This window comes from Eptesicus fuscus, chromosome 11 (genome assembly GCF_027574615.1).
Source record: "Eptesicus fuscus isolate TK198812 chromosome 11, DD_ASM_mEF_20220401, whole genome shotgun sequence".
Classification (NCBI taxonomy): Eukaryota; Metazoa; Chordata; class Mammalia; order Chiroptera; family Vespertilionidae; genus Eptesicus; species Eptesicus fuscus.
The window spans coordinates 77,710,793-77,729,058 of NC_072483.1; the positions used below are offsets into that span (position 1 = coordinate 77,710,793).

An 18,266-nucleotide genomic window follows, 5' to 3' on the forward strand; every position below is an offset into this window, starting at 1 on the left:
TTTTAGCCTCTGGCCAAGATAGGGACTGGTGTTGTGTAGACTTTCAATAAATGTTGTGCTTCCCTGTTTGAATTATACCGTCATAAAAAATTATTATTCTCTCATTCATTCCCCAGTAAAGGTAGTTTGAAGAGGTCAAGTTTGCCATAATTTAAAAGGACTGAAGGAAGAATCCAGAGATGGAACTGCATTGTCTTTAGCTAGAGGCAGTTGGAGGCTATAATCTTTTTTATGGTGGCCAGTGACTTCATGTTTTGTAACTCTTCAACTGTCCTGGCATATTACTTGCAGAAACCAATCCAGAGGTACAATTAAATCCCATCTCTGCTGGCAGTTCCACAAACAAGCCAAACTTCTAGCGTGGATTTATGACTCTTATAAATATCAAAGTGGCTCAGGGACTCCAGTCCCTAAAAAAGAATGCAAAGGCTACATTTTTAGTAACATCCGCTGGACAAGCATAAAAGATGACTTTAGTCATATTGCTAACTTCTATGATGAATAATGCACTGTCAAAGCAGAGCCGATTGGCTGTGAATTAAAATAATGCTGATGTGCAATAAACAGCACTTATTTTAAAAGATTTCAATGGTTGCTAAAGTTGCAGAAATATTTGTTCATAACTTTCATTTTATATTTTACCTCTCCGATTGAGCCAGAATGACAGGAGATGGAAATGTTAATTAATTTAAATGTTTGCTATCACTAACAACTGTTTTGGACAGTCAGATTCTTATTTTTAATCGGCATATTTTCTCACATAGTTTTAAAAGAATTATTGCAATAAACAATAGAAAATAATTTGATTTGGACTTGCAAGTAGGCAGATTTGTATAGCACTGGCAAAGTGTTAGTGCCCCAAAGCATTTCTCCTATTTACAGAGGCTAATCCCTCTTTTTGCTGTCCTCATCTTAAACATGCACTACTAGAGTCTGGCCAGTGCGGCTCAGTGGTTGAGCATGGACCTATGAACCAGGAGGTCATGATTCAATTCCTGGTCAGGGCACTGGAGGCACCTGATCAATGATTCTCTCTATCATTGATGTTTCTCTCTCTCCCTCTCCCTTTCTCTCTGAAATCAATAAAAAAATATTTTTTTAAAAAAAATGTACTACTGGAGAGTAGTTTATAAAAATGATTCACATTAAAATGTTAGTGGTGTATGTGATTTATTTCCCTCATGAAATCAGGCCTCCTGAAGCACCGTGTATCTGAGAATAGAGGACAAGTTCTCCATAAGATATCCAGCAATAGTGAAAGTATTTCTCTTTTTGTTAGGAGACCCACAAGGGATGCTCCAGAGGTTGTACTTTCCTCTCCACTGAAATGCTCTGAGCTGATGTCACTGTAGATGTCAATGGACAAATCATTGAGTAAGGAATGTAGCAGACTTCTGAGCCACCAGGCATTACATTGGAAATGCCCCCGCTCACCTGGCGTTGTCCTTCTCTTCTTTCCAGAGCTAGGGGTCTGTGAAGCATTCAGGTTTACTGGCTTCTTTCCTTAAACCCATAGATAGTGAATTTTGGATATAGAACAGTCAAAAAATTTTCCCTTCAAAATAATGCTGAATTAACTCTAAACTCTGTTAGTGGAGTAACCATGCCCGTTTCAGCCTATGTTAAGTGTTTCAATTCTTAACATAGTTCTTAATATATAAACGTGGAAGGTACTCAAGAAATACTTATGGATAGGAGGATGGAAGGAAGGTAAGAAAAAAGTTTATAGGTGTTTTTTCCTAATGTTAGATAATTACTAAGGAAACACTTTTTTTTTAACCTCTCATTTTTTGACACTTTCGTGTAGCAGAAATGTTTGGAACTAAAAGCTACAAACAGAATTTAAAACAGAGTAAACTTAACAGTCCATAAAACTACACTACCCAATTGTATACAAGAATCAAACCAAGGTTGCAGGCATGAAAGTGTGGCAAATGCATTAATTCAAAAATATTTCCAGTTGGAGATTTTGATAAAATATTTTGACATTTACTTAATTGCAAAAGCTCAGTGAAAATAGTATTAGCACAAGTGCCATGTATCACACAGTTTGGAAGACGAATGCTGAACTGAATGCCTGGGCAGATTCTACAGGGTCAAAGCTCTAGAGATAATAACATGAAGGACAGGGCAGAATGAGCAACCATTTATAGAAGCACATTGAATTCATGGTTCCGCAGCACATTTGGGGAAATAGAATGCTGAGATGTGATCACCTCCTTTGGGTTTGCCAAAGGGGTGGAGAGAATACAAATAAGACAGGGTAAAATCACAGAAGAGAAGCAATTGTTGGCTTCCTTTTATAGCAGTAAAAGATATTTATGTTTAAATATGAATGAAAAATGAAAACTGCCCAACAAAATCTTATAGTGGCATGTAGGCAGTCAAGTTTACACTATTTAAACTTTGTGTGTGGATGGTGGGATGGGGGTGGGGGGTGGGGCAGGAGAAGGACACTGTATTACTTGTTCCCAATTAGGTAGATATTGCATGATATTTTCTGAAGGATCATAAGCAAATTCAAAATGTATAGTCATAGTATTTTTCTTCTTGCATCTAGGAGTAGGTCTTGGCGTAGTAATTAAAAAAAAAAAAAAAAGGTAATCCTGCCCAGCCAGCATGGCTCAAGGGTTGAGCATCAACCTATGAACCAGGAAGTCACAGTTTGATTCCCAGTCAGGGCACATGCCCTGGTTGCAGGCTCCATCCCCAGTGTGGGGTGTGCAGGAGGCAGCTGATCAATGATTTTCTCTCATCACTGATATTTCTATCTTTCTCTTCCTCTCGTTTCCTCTCCAAAATCAATAAAAATATTTAAAAATATATGTAATTTAATAAAAGAGGAACACTGAAAGTATTAAAATGTCTAATATTACTAAGCTCTCCCCGCCCCCCCCCCCCGCCCCCGGCTACAGAGAGTACTCTGGGTACAATGAATGAAGTTATATATTTTATTAGCTCCAAATACAATTTGTCAACTAATGGAGTAAATGGGAGATCATCCTCTGCTTAAGATAGTTTGGGTTAACAGACCACTTAATGGGTCGATTTAAAGGATTTTAACACATCTGAAGAAATACATTAACATTAGCTGCTTTCTCATAAAAGAAGTTTATACTTAAAAAAAGTTTTTACTGCTTCACATTTTATTTCACAGAACTTTCTAATTTCCGCTGGTATAAATCTATTTGGATTTATTAGCTTTGTACAAAAGAACTCCAGTAGGTTTTTAATAATAATTATCGTTATCACTGATTAAAGTTATATTGTTCAGGCCAGATGGAGTGCTTTTCCTGTCAGCTAGAATGAGCTTGATTATGTAGTTATAATGTGTTTAGATCTAAATAAACAGATGGCCCAGTGACAGGATATTATACGCTGGTGATGTCAGCAGCAGCAGCGCTTCACAAACAGAATTGCTTTAAATAAACTCTGGATCCTGACACTTTTAAGAAGGTGACTGGAGTTGAGCCTACGTGTTGTATTAACTTGATTAGTACTGTTTACTTGCAGAAGGGTCAACCATGAGGCTGGTCTGAGGTTCATTCTAAAAAGTGTGTCTGCTGAACCTGTTCCTTAACTGTGAAAGCATTTAACTTAATAAACATACTCAGTACCATAAGAAGAGAGAGAGAGAGAGAGAGAGAGAGAGAGAGGCTGCCCAACTGTAAGTTGAAGAGTTAAAAACTGGATCAAGAAAAGATGGAAACATTTGATAGAACCCTATTCCATAATTTTTGCAACATCCTATATAATAAAAGCCTAATATGCTAAGTGTCTGTCTGTTCAACCAATCAAAGTGTAATATGCTAATGATATGCTAAAGTCACTCAACCGCTCGCTATGATATGCACTGACCACCAGGGGGCAGACATTCCACCAGTTGACCAGTCGCTATGATGTGCACTGACCACCAGGGGGCAGACGCTCCGACCGGTGAGTTAGCTTGCTGCTGGGGTCCAGCTGATTGGGACTGAGCAAGACAGGCTGGACACGCCCTGGAGCCCTCCTGCGGCTGGCCAACCTCCCATGTCCCTCCCCGGCCCCAATCGTGCACCGGTGGGGTCCCTCAGCCTGGCCTGCACCCTTTTGCAATCTGGGACCCCTCGGGGGATGTCGGAGATCCAGTTTCAGCCCGATTCCGCAGGCCAGGCCAAGGGACCCCACTGGTGCACGAATTCATGCACTGGGCCTCTAGTGTTATAATAAACATCTTGACTAGTCATATACCCACTTGAAGTCAATATTAGAAAATTAACAGAGCTTAAGCTTTCATCTTTAATCATTTTTCATGTCTACTATTTATTCTAAAAATAAGCCCATTCCATACCCTTGTACCAACAAAAATGTAGAGTGAGCTTATAAAATTCAGAAACAAACTTCAAAGAAAGTTATTATGTACAATTGCTTTAGCTAATGTTCTTTTGTTGAGTCCTTATGGGACTTTCTCTGTGAGACAACTGTATTTGCTGAGGCAAATATCCATGCTAGCATAGTCTTTAAGAGGAAGATGCTACTGCAGGAGATAAAGGCTGCTATTTGAAAATGAAGGTAGTCACAATAACAATTTAAGAGGAGGATATCAAATAATGAAATTAAGATTTCCAAAAAAAAAAAAAATTTAGCTGTTTAAATGCTTAAAATTTTTATATTAAGCCCAGCCAGAACCAAGAGGTCACCAGTTCGATTCCCAGTCAGGGAATATACCCAGGTCACAGGCTTGATCCCCAGTAGGGGGCATGCAGGAAACAGCCGATCAATGATTCTCTCTCATCATTGATGTTTCTATCTCTCTTTCCCTCTCCCTTCCTCTCTGAAATCAATAAAAATATATATTTAAAAATTTATATTAAGATATTGGTTCACACATTGGACCTGTACACTGAGGTCAAGGAGAGATGGAAGAAAGAGGCAGGCAACTCCAGATTGGTAGGTGGCAGGTTTAATCCTAGTAAGCCAGGGAATTTATATATGAAGCTTGTCTTTGATGGCCACAAGATGAGTAGACTTCCACACACTCCCATTAGCATCTTAAAAGTTAATATAGAGGCCTTAATGGGTTCAGTCATGTGTTCAGGCCAGATGGTCTCAACAACACCTACTCTCTCTAGGTTACACCCTTGAAACAGCGCTGGTTTGGGGACATCAGCTAGGATATACATTCCAAGGACAGGGGTGAGGTGAGGGTCTTCCAATTGCCCAGGTCCAGGTCAAGGTTCAAGTGATGGTCAAGTCCTCTTGATGATTTCCTACAATTAACGTTAATCTAAATGATGTATGCAGCCTTTTATTCTGATGGTTTGTTATGTACTTATAAGAACATATTCTTGTTTTTATAGACTTGAACTTAAGTGTTGACTTAACCCTTAATAACTGTTGGTATCAGTAAGCCATGCACTTTAGAAATTATATCGAATACAATAGTTCATAAGCATAAAACTGTTCAGCAATCAAAGTAAAATGTATTTATTGTAAATATTTGCTTCTTACTAGCTAGTAAAATGCACAAACTCGTTGATTTCCTTTTTTATATATAAAATGATGACAAGATTCTGAATATGAAGAGATTGTTTTTCACGTCACATGCATTTGACATTCAGGTTTTGTTACTTAAGCAAGCGTTTTATGAGCTATGCTTCAACTCTAGCATGACTTAAACATCCTCATAAAGGAGCAAGAATATTTCATTAGAGGAGATAAAGTCAAAGAGTGAAAGATTATAATCTGAATGTGTTTTTGCCTCTTCTGCAGGTGGGCGTTGCCATAAGTCCTGTACTGGCCGATGCTGGGGACCCACAGAAAATCATTGCCAGACTTGTAAGTGCTCAACTCTTAGAGAGCAGAGGCTTGAAATGGTCAAGTAATTTTAATAATTGATGATTTTCAGATTTCTGGGGATAAGAAACATGGAAATGAGTTTTTGCTTCCTTGTGGTGTACTAGTTAGTATCTGTCCCATCTTTCACTCAAAGGTTAGTAGGCTTTGCAGTGCCCCTTGATTTTTTCACTTCATGCATATGTGCATTAGTTTATTTGTGGTGATAATTCTTAGAAGTGGTCATTGCAGGGTCAAGGATATGTGTATAAGAAATTTGATAGAAATCACCAACATGGAGATGTTGTTCTCTGTAAAGTTTATAGCAATTTCCTCTGCCAAGAGCAATGCATGTACATGCTTGTTTTTCTATTCCCTGGACAAAACAGTGTATTATCAGATCTGGGTCTTTGAAAAAAGGTTAGAAGAAGCATAGTATATCAGAGTAGACTTAAATTAACTTATTTCATAAAATCAATGTTTTAGGGCAAAGTATTGACAATAATTTTAAGCAGGACTTTGATTAAATTACTGTTTGAAATAGGTATACTTGCTATAATATTTTAGGCAGTGTTTTAATAGCATCCTACCAAGTTACAGGAGAGTTCCACTCTCACAGAACGAAGAGTAATGATTCAGAACAGAATGTTAATAGAACTGAAGGTTGAGAGATTCTGTAATAAGAGTAGATATTGACCCAAGCTAGACCAATAGGATTCTCTCCCTAGAGAATTTGGACTTGGGATCCAGATACTGGTAGCACAATCATAGAAACTTGAACTTGAAGAGATAGTAAACCTAGTAGAGGTTTCCATTTTAAACCATGTGTTATGAGAAAGAGAAACAGCCAGTCCTCAGTGACTCAGAAGAATAAATCAGCCATAGAGGGACTAACAGGAATCAGAAACAAAAAGGGAGAGAGAGAGAGAGAGAGAGAGAGAGAGAGAGAGAGAGAGAGAGAGAGAGAGAGAGAGAGAGAGAGGTAGTTTGACAGTTCCTACTTCCTACCTACTTCTCTGGCCTTCATGTGGTTTAGCTCTACTCTGTTCTTGATGCCTTAAGAAACAGTGTTTTTCTAGTACATTTAAATGAGTTTTGTTACTTGCCACAAAGTGGGGATGAGAATGAGTCTTGTATGAAAAGCATCACACCATAGCTCATGTATTAAATCATCAGCCAAAAAGGCATTTAATTCACCTAATTTTTCAGCATAGACATTAACTTTACTTTATAACCTAAAATTTGTTTAATGGTCACTGTGCCTACTCCAAAGAATCAATAAAAAAATTTTAAATATATTTTTATTGATTTCATACAGAGAGAGGGAGAGAGAGATAGAAACATCAATGATGAGAGAGAATCATTGATTGGCTGCCTCCTGCATGCCCCACACTGGGGATGGAGCCTGCAACCTGGGCATGTGCCCAGACTGGGAATAAAACCGTGACCTCCTGGTTCATAGGTCAACACTCAACCACAGAGCCACACCAGCTAGGCAGAATTGATAAAATTTAAATTCAATAGACATTTACATGTATTTGATATGTACAAGTCTAAATTTTAGATTAGTTTTTATTCACATAAATCTGTAGAGCTTATAACATATTTTCATTTTAAGATTTGTTTTCACAATATGCTTATGAGTTAAAAAGGCTTAGTTATCACTAACCTCTTTTTAACAATTGGGGAAATATAAGCTGAGAAAATTACAACACTGTTTCCTGTATACCATATTGCATAACACAACTTAGTGGGAGAGGACATTAGATTTCAAGTCAAACAGCTGAAACAAACCCCAGTTGTTTCCACTTCCTAGCATGAAAAAGTGACTTAATCTTTTTATATCTCAGTTACCAAATCTATAAAATAGAAATAATTACACTTTTCTCAGAAGAAGTTTGCTCTATTGGAATAAAATGCAATCCAGTAATGTAGTTGAAATGCTTAAATATTTTTGGCATATACTAAGGACCTAATAAAGAATAGCTAATATTTTCATATACTAAAGGAGATGCTCTTAGAAAACAATCTTTCTTAAATCTGAATGAATTAAAAAGATAGAGTAGCCCAGTTCCCCCTTGTGAAGGCTCCTGACCATCATGGCTGGGAAAAGCCCTGGAGTGAAGAGGAGGCTCCTGAAGTGGAGGCTGGTTGCCCTTGACATTCACTCCTGCTCTCTCTCTCCTAGTTTGAGTTACTTGAAAGGGAAATTGCTCATCCATATTTAAAAAGCCCAACATCCTGAGGCAAAATGTATTTTGGAACTACTCAAAGATATACATACTTATTGTAGAACCTGAATTTTAGAAATATGGTCATATTTTTTTGAGAATTAGATCTCATGAGAGATTCCATAGAGACGTGAGACCTCCAGAGTTCCATAGAGATGTAACATAACATGAGCAAAAAAAAAAAAAGTAAAATTATCCAGGCTTATTTTAGATTTTTTTATGATCCTTCTGTTAGTTAAACTGTTTCTTCTCCTTAGGCCTACTTGAGCTGCACTTATCTCTGAATCCTGATTGACCGTTTAAGAAATTAGAAAGCATACATTGTGCAAGTTTTTGAAAATATTGAGCTCTTCTTGATTGACCACACAAAAGTACATTGTAAGATCTGAAAGACATAGTCTTATATTATTCAGAAATGACTTTTCTTCTTTTTTTTAATCCTCACCCAAGAATATATATATATTTTTTTTTCATTGATTTTCAGAGAGAGGGAAAGACAGAGAAACACCAATGTGAGAGAAACACATCAATTGGTTACCTCCTGCATGAGCCCTGACCAGGGCCCGGGCCAGGGAGGAGCCTGCAGCCTACGTACATGCCTTTATCCAGAATCGAACCCGGGACCCTTCAGTCCTCAGGCCGAGGCTCTATCCACCAAGCCAAATCAGCTAGGGCATGATTTCTTTTCTTAATGACCAAAATACATTCAGGGGCTTCTCTGGGATATTCAACTTTATGATTTGCCAAGTATTTTCTTATTTTTTAATGGATAATTATTCTTTGAGACTCTTCATACATTAGGAAAGAACAATAAAAATAGTTAAAATCCCACATTTCCACTAAGGAATCCAATGTTAAGAATTGTGTTCATTCACCACATCTTATCAATGGTGACATCTTCCCACAGGTGTCCCCTAAAACAGCAAATGTGCCAGGAATTACCCTCAATAAGACTAAATAGTGAGAAATGGAAGGAAAGAGAAATGATTCAGGCTCTGGAAGAACAAATCCGTGATAATGAATGACTTGTAAGGATGAAATAAAGCAAAGAGAGGTGATCAGAAAGAGATATCTCTGAATAGAGATATGGGAAAATAAAAATGTGGGTAACAGTGGTAAGCTTGAAGGAAAGTCTGCAAGGGGCAGAAGTTTGTTTAAATGTTAGTTTTTAATTACAGTTTACATTCAATACTACTTTGTATTAGTTTAAAGTGTATAGCATAGTGTATGTTACAAAGTTCCTCCCCTTCCATATCTCAAGTACCGACTGGCACCCCATATAGCCATTACAATAGCATTGACTATATTTCCCATGACTATTTTTTGACTACCAATTTATACTTTTTAATCCATTCACCCTTTTCGGCAAGTCTTCCAAACCTCACCCCTCAGACAACCATCAGTCTGCTCTTTTTGTCTGTAAATTAATTTGTTTGTTTGTTTATACTCTTTAGATTTCACATATAAGTAAAATGATATGGATGGATCTAGAGGGTATTATGTCAAGTGAAATAGTGAAAGGTCCAGAAGTTTTAAAAGAAGGAATGAAAAAGAATAATTTAGTGAAATGGAAGGAGGGTATAAATAAATTGACAACTTACTATGGGCAAAAACTTATACATGCCGCCGAAACCAGTTTGGCTCAGTGGATAGAGCGTCGGTCTGCGGACTGAAGGGTCCCAGATTCGATTCCGGTCAAGGGCATGTTCATTGGTTGCGGGCACATCCCCGGTAGGGGCTGTGCAGTAGGCAGCTGGTCAGTGTTTGTCTCTCATCGATGTTTCTAGCTCTCTATCCCTCTCCCTTCCTCTCAGTAAAAAATCAATAAAATATATTTAAAAAAAAAAACAAAAAACAAAAACAAACAAACAAAAAACTTATACATGCCTATAGAAATTTTAATAAAATTTTGTAAGTTTTTGTTAAATTTAGTAACATTATGAGACTTATTTTGTATACTGGCTTGTGTGCTATATTTAGATTTCATTGCATGTTGAATAATTTAAGTCTGTTATTGTTCTTCTATAGCTTTATATAATGTTCAGCCTACTAACTGCAGCACCAGCACCTATTTTTAAACGTTTCTCTAAAATATGTTATTTTTATAAATAAATTTCTAAAGGAAAAACTTTAGGCAACCAAAAGAATTTTATAAATATTAAAGTAAGAAAACCGTGCTTATAGAATCTAGCCAAGCGTTGTTACTGTTTTACTTCATGATTTTCTAAAGTGACTAAAATTTATTCTCCTTAAATTCTTTCTGATGTTACAGCATCATGACTCTAAAAACCTAACAAGACTGTTTCTTACATAGTTGCAATAGGTCAACATAGAGCTCGTGATTCAGTACTGAGAGCTGCATTACATGTGGAGAAGTGACTCAGATTTGAAAGTTCTTGTAAGCTCAGTTAAATCGTGGCCGCATTACTCCACAACACAGCTTAACCTTAAGTAAATTGATTTGGTGGATTAATATAGTCATGTCAGGGGAGACAAACTTATCTGCTCTGTCAATTCTGAAGCTTATAGAATTGTATTTAGCAGGCTTACTGGTCAGAATGACAACTCTCTAGTCATAAGAACTGAGTCCTGAGCTACATAGGTTTAGGTGTGAGAGAGACTAAGCTTTAAGAAGTAAATAATAACGATTAAAAGAACAATGTTATCTCTGTGCCTGCAAGATGTCTAAGGCACACTTATCTCATTTAAAGTAGATACCACAAGCCCATTTTTCTCTTTGAACACAGTATCAGGTCAGTTCTCTCCAGTGACCTATTAGGCAGTGTGGATTTTCATTTTAGACATTCCTTTTGTCCTCTGAGACCCAGTGTCACCTCCTTAAGACACTGCATTTTATTTTTGTTTTTAGAAGGAGGAGAATATATCAAAACATTAGAGTTTGATTCCCCTCATCTTTGCATACATCTTGCATTAAAGTAGTTGTAATTGTCTTCAACTGAAGGTTATTTAACTAAAATATTCTCTGCTGATTACTACTCGCTATACACTTCAGTCTTCTAAGTTGTTTTACATATGATATTTCTTGCCTTGAAACTAATTGAAAAATGTAAGTGCATTTGACAATAGCATGTTTCAACTACTGGAGTGAAAAGATATACTCTGATCATTGAAATGTCTATGAAATTGATTAAAGCCTATTCATCATTTTAACCAAAGGAAAACTACATTGTGAAATTCACCTATTACTTCTACAATATTGTTTCTAGCTAGATTATCTCAAAATATTTTTAAATTAAAAATAGAACAGCCTTAAAATTAATAAAAGCAGTGTATTTGTTCTGTTGTAGATAATGGTGAATGGAGCACTTTACTGTACTGGCAAAATAGAAATGAGTTCCAAACAGCACTTCCTGTTACTTATTGTTTCTATGCAGATATTATAGAACTTACTAGGAAAAATTTAGAAAAGTATTGAGCATTTTCCTCAATAATTAATTATATTTATGTATAAACAAATTTACTTTCAGTAGTTGTAATATATGAAAACTTTTAGTTTAACCATAGGAACAAAACAAAAACAAAACCACCATAGCCTGGCTTGTGGAGTCTATTTACTACCAGGGCAAGCTTTAGAGGAAGGATACATATATACTTTTACTTGTTCTAAATATATCCGGAATTTCTTTGAAGGGAATGTTACAAATATGAGAAGATAATTATATATTTCGGGTCCTCAAATTTTCAGCAAGCAAGAAAATGTAGCAATTCAAAATGGAAATGTACTTTTCTTCATGAAATTTCCAAAAGTAGTCGTAAAACCAAAATGAGAAATCATAAATATAGTAATAAACGAATGACACCCACATAAATGCATACACATACAATTTAATTAAAATGTAATTGTTTTTAGTGGGACAAATGCTGTTTAAAAAGAAGGTGCCGGTGTGGTAAATATCCAATCCCAGCAGAGAAAGGCCAAGTGGGAACCAATGGGGAAAAAGGAAAGAGCTGAGCCAGCAGGCTCAATCAATCAGGATAACAGCTAGCCTTTGTGAAAAGTCAACAGCTTTAATTAAAACTCTTGTATTTTACTAATAACTTTAAATGTCCATAAGCCTTCTTATTGATTTTTTATTTCCATTTTTTTGTGTTTGTAGTTTCTGGAGATGTTGTAAAAATTAATGGAAACATTATAATGGTCTGATGACTTGCATACATTTCTAAAATTATGCCCATCTAAAACATTTCCAAAAGATATCCAATAATTTGCTTGAAGAAAATAAGAGAAATATTTTTTCTACTATGCTGTTGATATTGCTATGATTTGATTGTATTTGTTGTAATTTGGTGACCTTTTTAAAGATTTAAAAGAATGGGATGTTTTTCATTTTAACTACAGAAGATATAGTTATATTAAAAGTTCTATAAAATACATTTGAATTCAAGAGAGATTGCTTAATGCCATGTTAAAGGCTCAAATGATATAAAGCAAATATGTAAAGTTGTGCCTGTTCTCTGGAAATGTCTAAAGGTATAAGACAAAGATGAGGAATGTTTGAAAAGGTAAAAAATAAAAATACTGGACTAAGGGCATCAGGAGACTAGAGATGTAGTTCTAACTCTAAACTTAATTTCAAGGCCCTCAGTTTCCTCAAGTTCTCTTATCAACACAATAAAAATATTGAAAACAATGATACCTGTTCTTGCTTCTTACATGGTAAGGGTATTTGCATGTGTGTGCCTGTACGCGTACTCACTGATGAGCTATAGATCATATACACATAGACGAGACACTGACATAGATACAGGTAGTTTGGGGGATTGATTTATGTCCCTTTTAGCCTGCTGATAGTGATACAGTCACTGGAATGCCTGAGCCACTCCCCTCAGCCTGTTCTACTGGTGGCCCACCCTCACAGACTTCTTTGAACCAGAGCCAACATTGTGGCTGGACCAGACTTTGTGGTTCTTATTATGATTGCAAGACATACCTCAGCAACAACCATCAGGGAACTTCAATAAGACAATGATAATGCTTATTATTCCCAGGTCCCGGAGGGGATGGCCCAATGGCCACACAAAAAGGTCATGGGGGGGAGGGGAGAAGAGAGAGAGAGAGAGAGAGAGAGAGAGAGAGAGAGAGAGAGAGAGAGAATGAATGTGAACATGGGACTCTGCTTTATTGGAATCCAGGTTTGGATGCCTAGAGTTTCATGGGTTCACTCTTTCTTGGCCAATTTAAAACGTAAGAGCAGGAATTGGTGTGTGGAAAGGAAAAAGTGGGGTCACTTAAATTGTCAGTCACCTAGGTTACCAGGGCTTTCTAAAAAGGGAATTGTATGGGTGGGGATGGCGGCCTAGCTTCTTATCTAGGTATTTTAATAGTAGTGTGTCATATAGCTGACCATATGTTTATTTGTGATAGATGTCTTCAAACACAGCTCCTTGGTTGGCTTTATCAAAAGCTTAGTATCAGGCACTTAACTACAGAAATGCAAGCTGTGGTTTGGTGCAGGGAGATAATCTTACCTGATCAGCAAGATTGGAGAGTGAATGAAGCACATTGGAAAGATTACTGACAGGACATTGAGCAGAATAGTCAGAAATATTGGAATTGTTCTGGGAGAAGAAAAGTCATAGTTTGAAATCATTCTTCCTCATATACTTGAAGTGCATGTGTGTGGTGGTTCCACTTTAAGATTATTATTACTGAGATTGTGGACTTGAATGTTGGCCCCATCTGGGTCTCAGTGTCCTCCTCTAAAATCAATAGGTTAAAATCAGTCATATATGAGGTTTGATAAAGTGCTAAGTATACTATAATCTTATTTTTGTAGCTTTCACCATTTGAAGTGTGTTTGAGTAATATCTTAGTTTTCATTACTCATCACTCGTAATTGTGTTGTTACATAAAATTACTCCAGAACAAATTATGTTTCAAGCATGTAAAGCAGAGATGTGTAGATCATTTTAGTTTTTCCATATTACATTTAAAATAGCTTCTGAAACTATCTTCCTCCCACCCCACCCCATTTGGTCTTTAAATTGAGATACCTATTATTTGTGGCTCTTAATGTAAACATATTAGTGAAGATATATAGGAGTCTGGAAATGATAAGTTATGCAACCCAGTATAAGCTAGTTAAATATTTTTTAAATGTTAACTTCTTCATCTGTAACACTGGGATAATTAATTTGCTCTGTCAAGTATATAGCTTATTTCATATTATAGATTTTTAAGGCCATATAACTCAAGTATATAGACTTGAAGTATAATAATGTATTCCCATCAATGAACACCTTTGCCCCACCCTATATTTTTCCACAAAGTGATTACTATATGGTAACAAGTTTGGCATATATATGTGTGTTTATGGGTATATTTATTCACATAAATATTCCTTATTAATGGACATTTAGATTACATTGTATTAGTTTTAGTTACAACCAATGAACATTTTAAATATACTAGTGACCTGGTGCACTGATTTGTGCACATTGAAAAGAAATTAATTAGAAGGTGGCTGGTGGGGCGGGACTGGGTGGGCAAGAAGGGCTGGATATGCCTTGAAGCCAACCTCCTGCAGTCCCTCCCTGGCAGACCGCACCTGGGGTGACACCATGGCTTCAAGGGCATCTGCGGGGTCCCTCCAGCAGGTGGGGTCCCTCGGCCTGGCCTGTGGGAATCTCTGACATCCCCTGAGGGGACCCAGAGTGTGAGTGGGCACTTTGCAAAGCTGCTGTCTTACAGAGTGTGGAACGCAAACACAAGTGTGCAGTAAACCAGATTTGGGGCCAACAGTGCCCCAGCAACAGCATAACCCATGGCCAAAGGTGGAATCACATGGCCCCACAAGGAATCAGGCTCCCTCCTCTCTGGTTTCGGGGTGCGTCACCCGAGAACCACCTCTGCTGAGTCACTGCAGCTCAGCAGCTCCTGCATTGAACGTCTGGTGGTCAGTGTGCATCGTAGCTACCAAGTGGATGGTAGGAGGGACACTTAGCAGGACACTTTTATATAGAGAGATATTTGTCCATATGTGCCCATTTTTTATGTCAGGTTCTTAGAAATAGAAGTATTTGATCAACATGAATTTACATACATGAATTTGATAGAGACAAATTGCTCTTCAAAAATCTTGTATCTATTTAGACACACACCAGTAGTTTTCCCAATGTTTTATCCACATCAAAATTAGATATCATTTCTTTTGTATTTAGGAATTATATACACAGTACCCTTATTTCCCTGTTTTAATTCATAGTTCCTGGATTATAACTGAGGCCCAACTAGTTTTTTTACATAATCATTAACCTTTTCTAAATATCTTTCTTAAATTTTCTATTCATATTCTTGGCTCAATTGTTCTACTGCATTTTGCTATATAAGACTTTTTTTATACATAATCATTGTAAATATTTATCTATAATAACAAAAGCATAATATGCAAATCGACTGGACAGCCGAATAGTGGAACGACCATCTGGATGACCATGCTATAACACCCACTGGTGCTAGGCCAGCCAAGGCAGATGCGATGCGATTGGTTGGGGGCCCCGCCATCGCCCCATGATCGCCCCACAGAGGGAGGCCCAGGCCACCAACCAGCAGGATGCAGCAGGCTCCCTCTGCAGGGGCAATCCATTGCAGAGTCCCAGCTGGGTGGGCAGGGCCTCCCTCTGTGGGGACTATCCATCGCAGGTACCTCAGCCCGGCCTGCACCCTCTCGCAGTTCAAGAACCTCTCAGGGGATGTCTGTCTAACACCTTAGGCCTGATCATCCTGGGGATTGGGCCTAAGCCGGCAGTTAGACATCCCTCTAGCAGTCCGGGGCTCTCAAAGTCTGGAATCCCTTGCTTGTTACCACCTGCCTGCAGCTGAGGCAGGAGAGGCTTCCACCACCGCCACTGTGCTCACTGTGCTCACTGCACTCATCAGCCATGAGCCCAGCTTCTGGCTAAGTGGCATTCCCCCTGGGGAAGAGCACTGACCACCAGGGGCAGCTCCTGCGTGGGGCCAGGGAGGGATGCAGGAGATTGGCCAGCCAGCGAGGGACTGTGAGAGGGCTCCAGGGTGTGTCTGGCCCGTCTCTTTATAATAAATGTAATAGAAAAAAATTTAGCTCTAAATGTGCTGTTTTACATCTTTCTGATGATATATTGGCTTAGTGAAGATGGCAGAAAAGTTAATGGTGGGTTTAGTTACTTTTCTCACAATAGCTGATTTTTAAAGTTTTTGAAAAAGATCAAATATTTGTGTCCCACCATAAAAAAAAAGGAGGCCGATTTAGAAGAGAGAATATAAATAGTTTATAATTCAAAAAATTGTACTTGAAAATTAGGGGGGGTGGGGAAATGTAGAGCTCAGGAGAAACCTAAAGCAGAAAAAAGAACATTCCTTTTATCTTGAGATAGAAACAAAGTGAATGAGTTTAGATTTTGATGAAGAAAAACAAACATTTGATGTCAGAACGGAGCACAATAATGTAGTTGAGTATAACTAACTTTCAGTTTTCTAGTGCTTATAAATGAAGTATTTTTTTCTTGCATTTCATTATCATTTCTTATTTTAATTCCCAAACTGATTATAAAAACACTAGTGGCCCAGTGAACAAAATTCGTGCATGGGGGGGAGTTGTCCCTCAGCCTGGCCTGCACCCTCTCCAATCTGCGACCCCTCAGGGGATGTCCGACTGCTGGGGAATGTCCCTGTGGGATCAGGCCTAAACTGGTAGTCAGACATCCCTCTTGCAATCCAGGATCGCTGGCTCCTAACTGCTCACCTGCCTGCCTTCCTGATCACCCCAACCACTCTGTCTGCCAGCCTGCTCACCCCCAACTACCCCCCCTGCCAGCCTGCTTGCCCCCAACTGCCCTCCCCTGCTGGCCTGATCACCCCCAGATACCCTTCCCTGCTGGGCTCATGGCCCCCAATTGCCCTCCCCTGCCAGCCTCATGGCCTCCAAAAGCCCTCCCTTGCTGGCCTCATGCCCCACACCTGCCCTCCCCAGCTGGCTTGATGGCCCCCAACTGCCCTCCATGGCTGGCCTCATGGCCCTCAACTGCCCTCCCCAGCTGGCCTGATGGCCCCCAACTGCCCTCCCCAGCTGGCCTGATGGCCCCCAACTGCCTTCCCCGGCCATAGCCCCCCCACGGCCAGGCGTAGAACACTTACCTAGTTGCCGGGGTGACGACGCAAGCTTTCCATGCCCGGCCACGCAAGTGTGCCCCCGCCCGCCCAGCTGCTCTGTGCCCGCTGCCCAGATGCCCTCCGCGGCTGGGGTGGAACGCTTGCCTTTTAGTTGTGGCGATGAAGCAAGCATTCCGCCAGGTCACTCATGCTGCCCGCTCTCAGTGGCCGCCCCCCCCCCCCCCCCGGGACTGGGGGACTCTGGTAAGGCTGAGACAACTGGGTGCCACCATCTTTGTGGTGGAGTGATGGTCAGTTTGCATATTTCCTGTTTATTAGATAGGCTATGCTTTGCTGTTATGTTAATAAACTGCTTGGAAAACCTGAAGTGGTTATGAGATCTCTTAGAGATGTATGGACATTATTTTGGATTTTCCCATAGTTTGTTTCACTTTCATTTTCCTCATCAATAAATTGATATATTTAGAATAGATAACATTCATTAGTTCAAATATTTATCCATTGCTTACCTGATGTGAGGCTGTGTATTTTCCATATTAATAGTTTATGATTATTTTAATCACTGAATAAAACAGATTTCCTATTGAGAAAGAGAGATTATCTTTATTCCCATCTATGAATATTTTGGATAGAGAACTAGGATAAGAAATTGTGTGTGTGTGTGTGTGTGTGTGTGTGTGTCTGTGTTTTCCACCAAGTCTGGATGCAGAGATGTGTGGTCTATTATAATGAGAGGTGATTTTGAAAAGTTGAAGGCAATGTTTTCTCATTTCTTGGTTTGTGAGGGGTCCATAATATGATGATTCCATTTTTTTTATTACTTTATCTCCAATGTATCACTTATATATGTACTGTAAGGTGTAGTCTTCAATTCACATGTAAAAAACATTTTAAAAACACCTTATTTTCTTATTCAGATTTATGCACTTCTTTTATTATCCTAAAACCTGCATATACGGTCCTATGAGATACGTAAAAAATTTATGCTCACATTCAAGAATAGTTTTAAAGTTATTGTAAGAGGCAATATTTTTTTTTAAATCCTGACTCACATGTCTTTAAAAAATATATTAAATAAAACTTCATTAAATAGATGAATAAGGCAGCTG

The 18,266-nt window shown here is 38.4% G+C and overlaps 1 protein-coding gene across 1 annotated transcript in view; it reads left to right on the forward strand.

Moving 5' to 3' along the window:
- The window catches only part of ERBB4 (erb-b2 receptor tyrosine kinase 4), a 931,393-nt gene that overhangs the window by 648,838 nt on the left and 264,289 nt on the right, over nucleotides 1–18,266 (forward strand). The window contains exon 5 of the mRNA XM_008145201.3: nucleotides 5,752–5,817. Coding sequence (XP_008143423.2) covers nucleotides 5,752–5,817 — 66 coding nt within the window. The remainder of the gene's footprint in view (nucleotides 1–5,751; nucleotides 5,818–18,266) is intronic.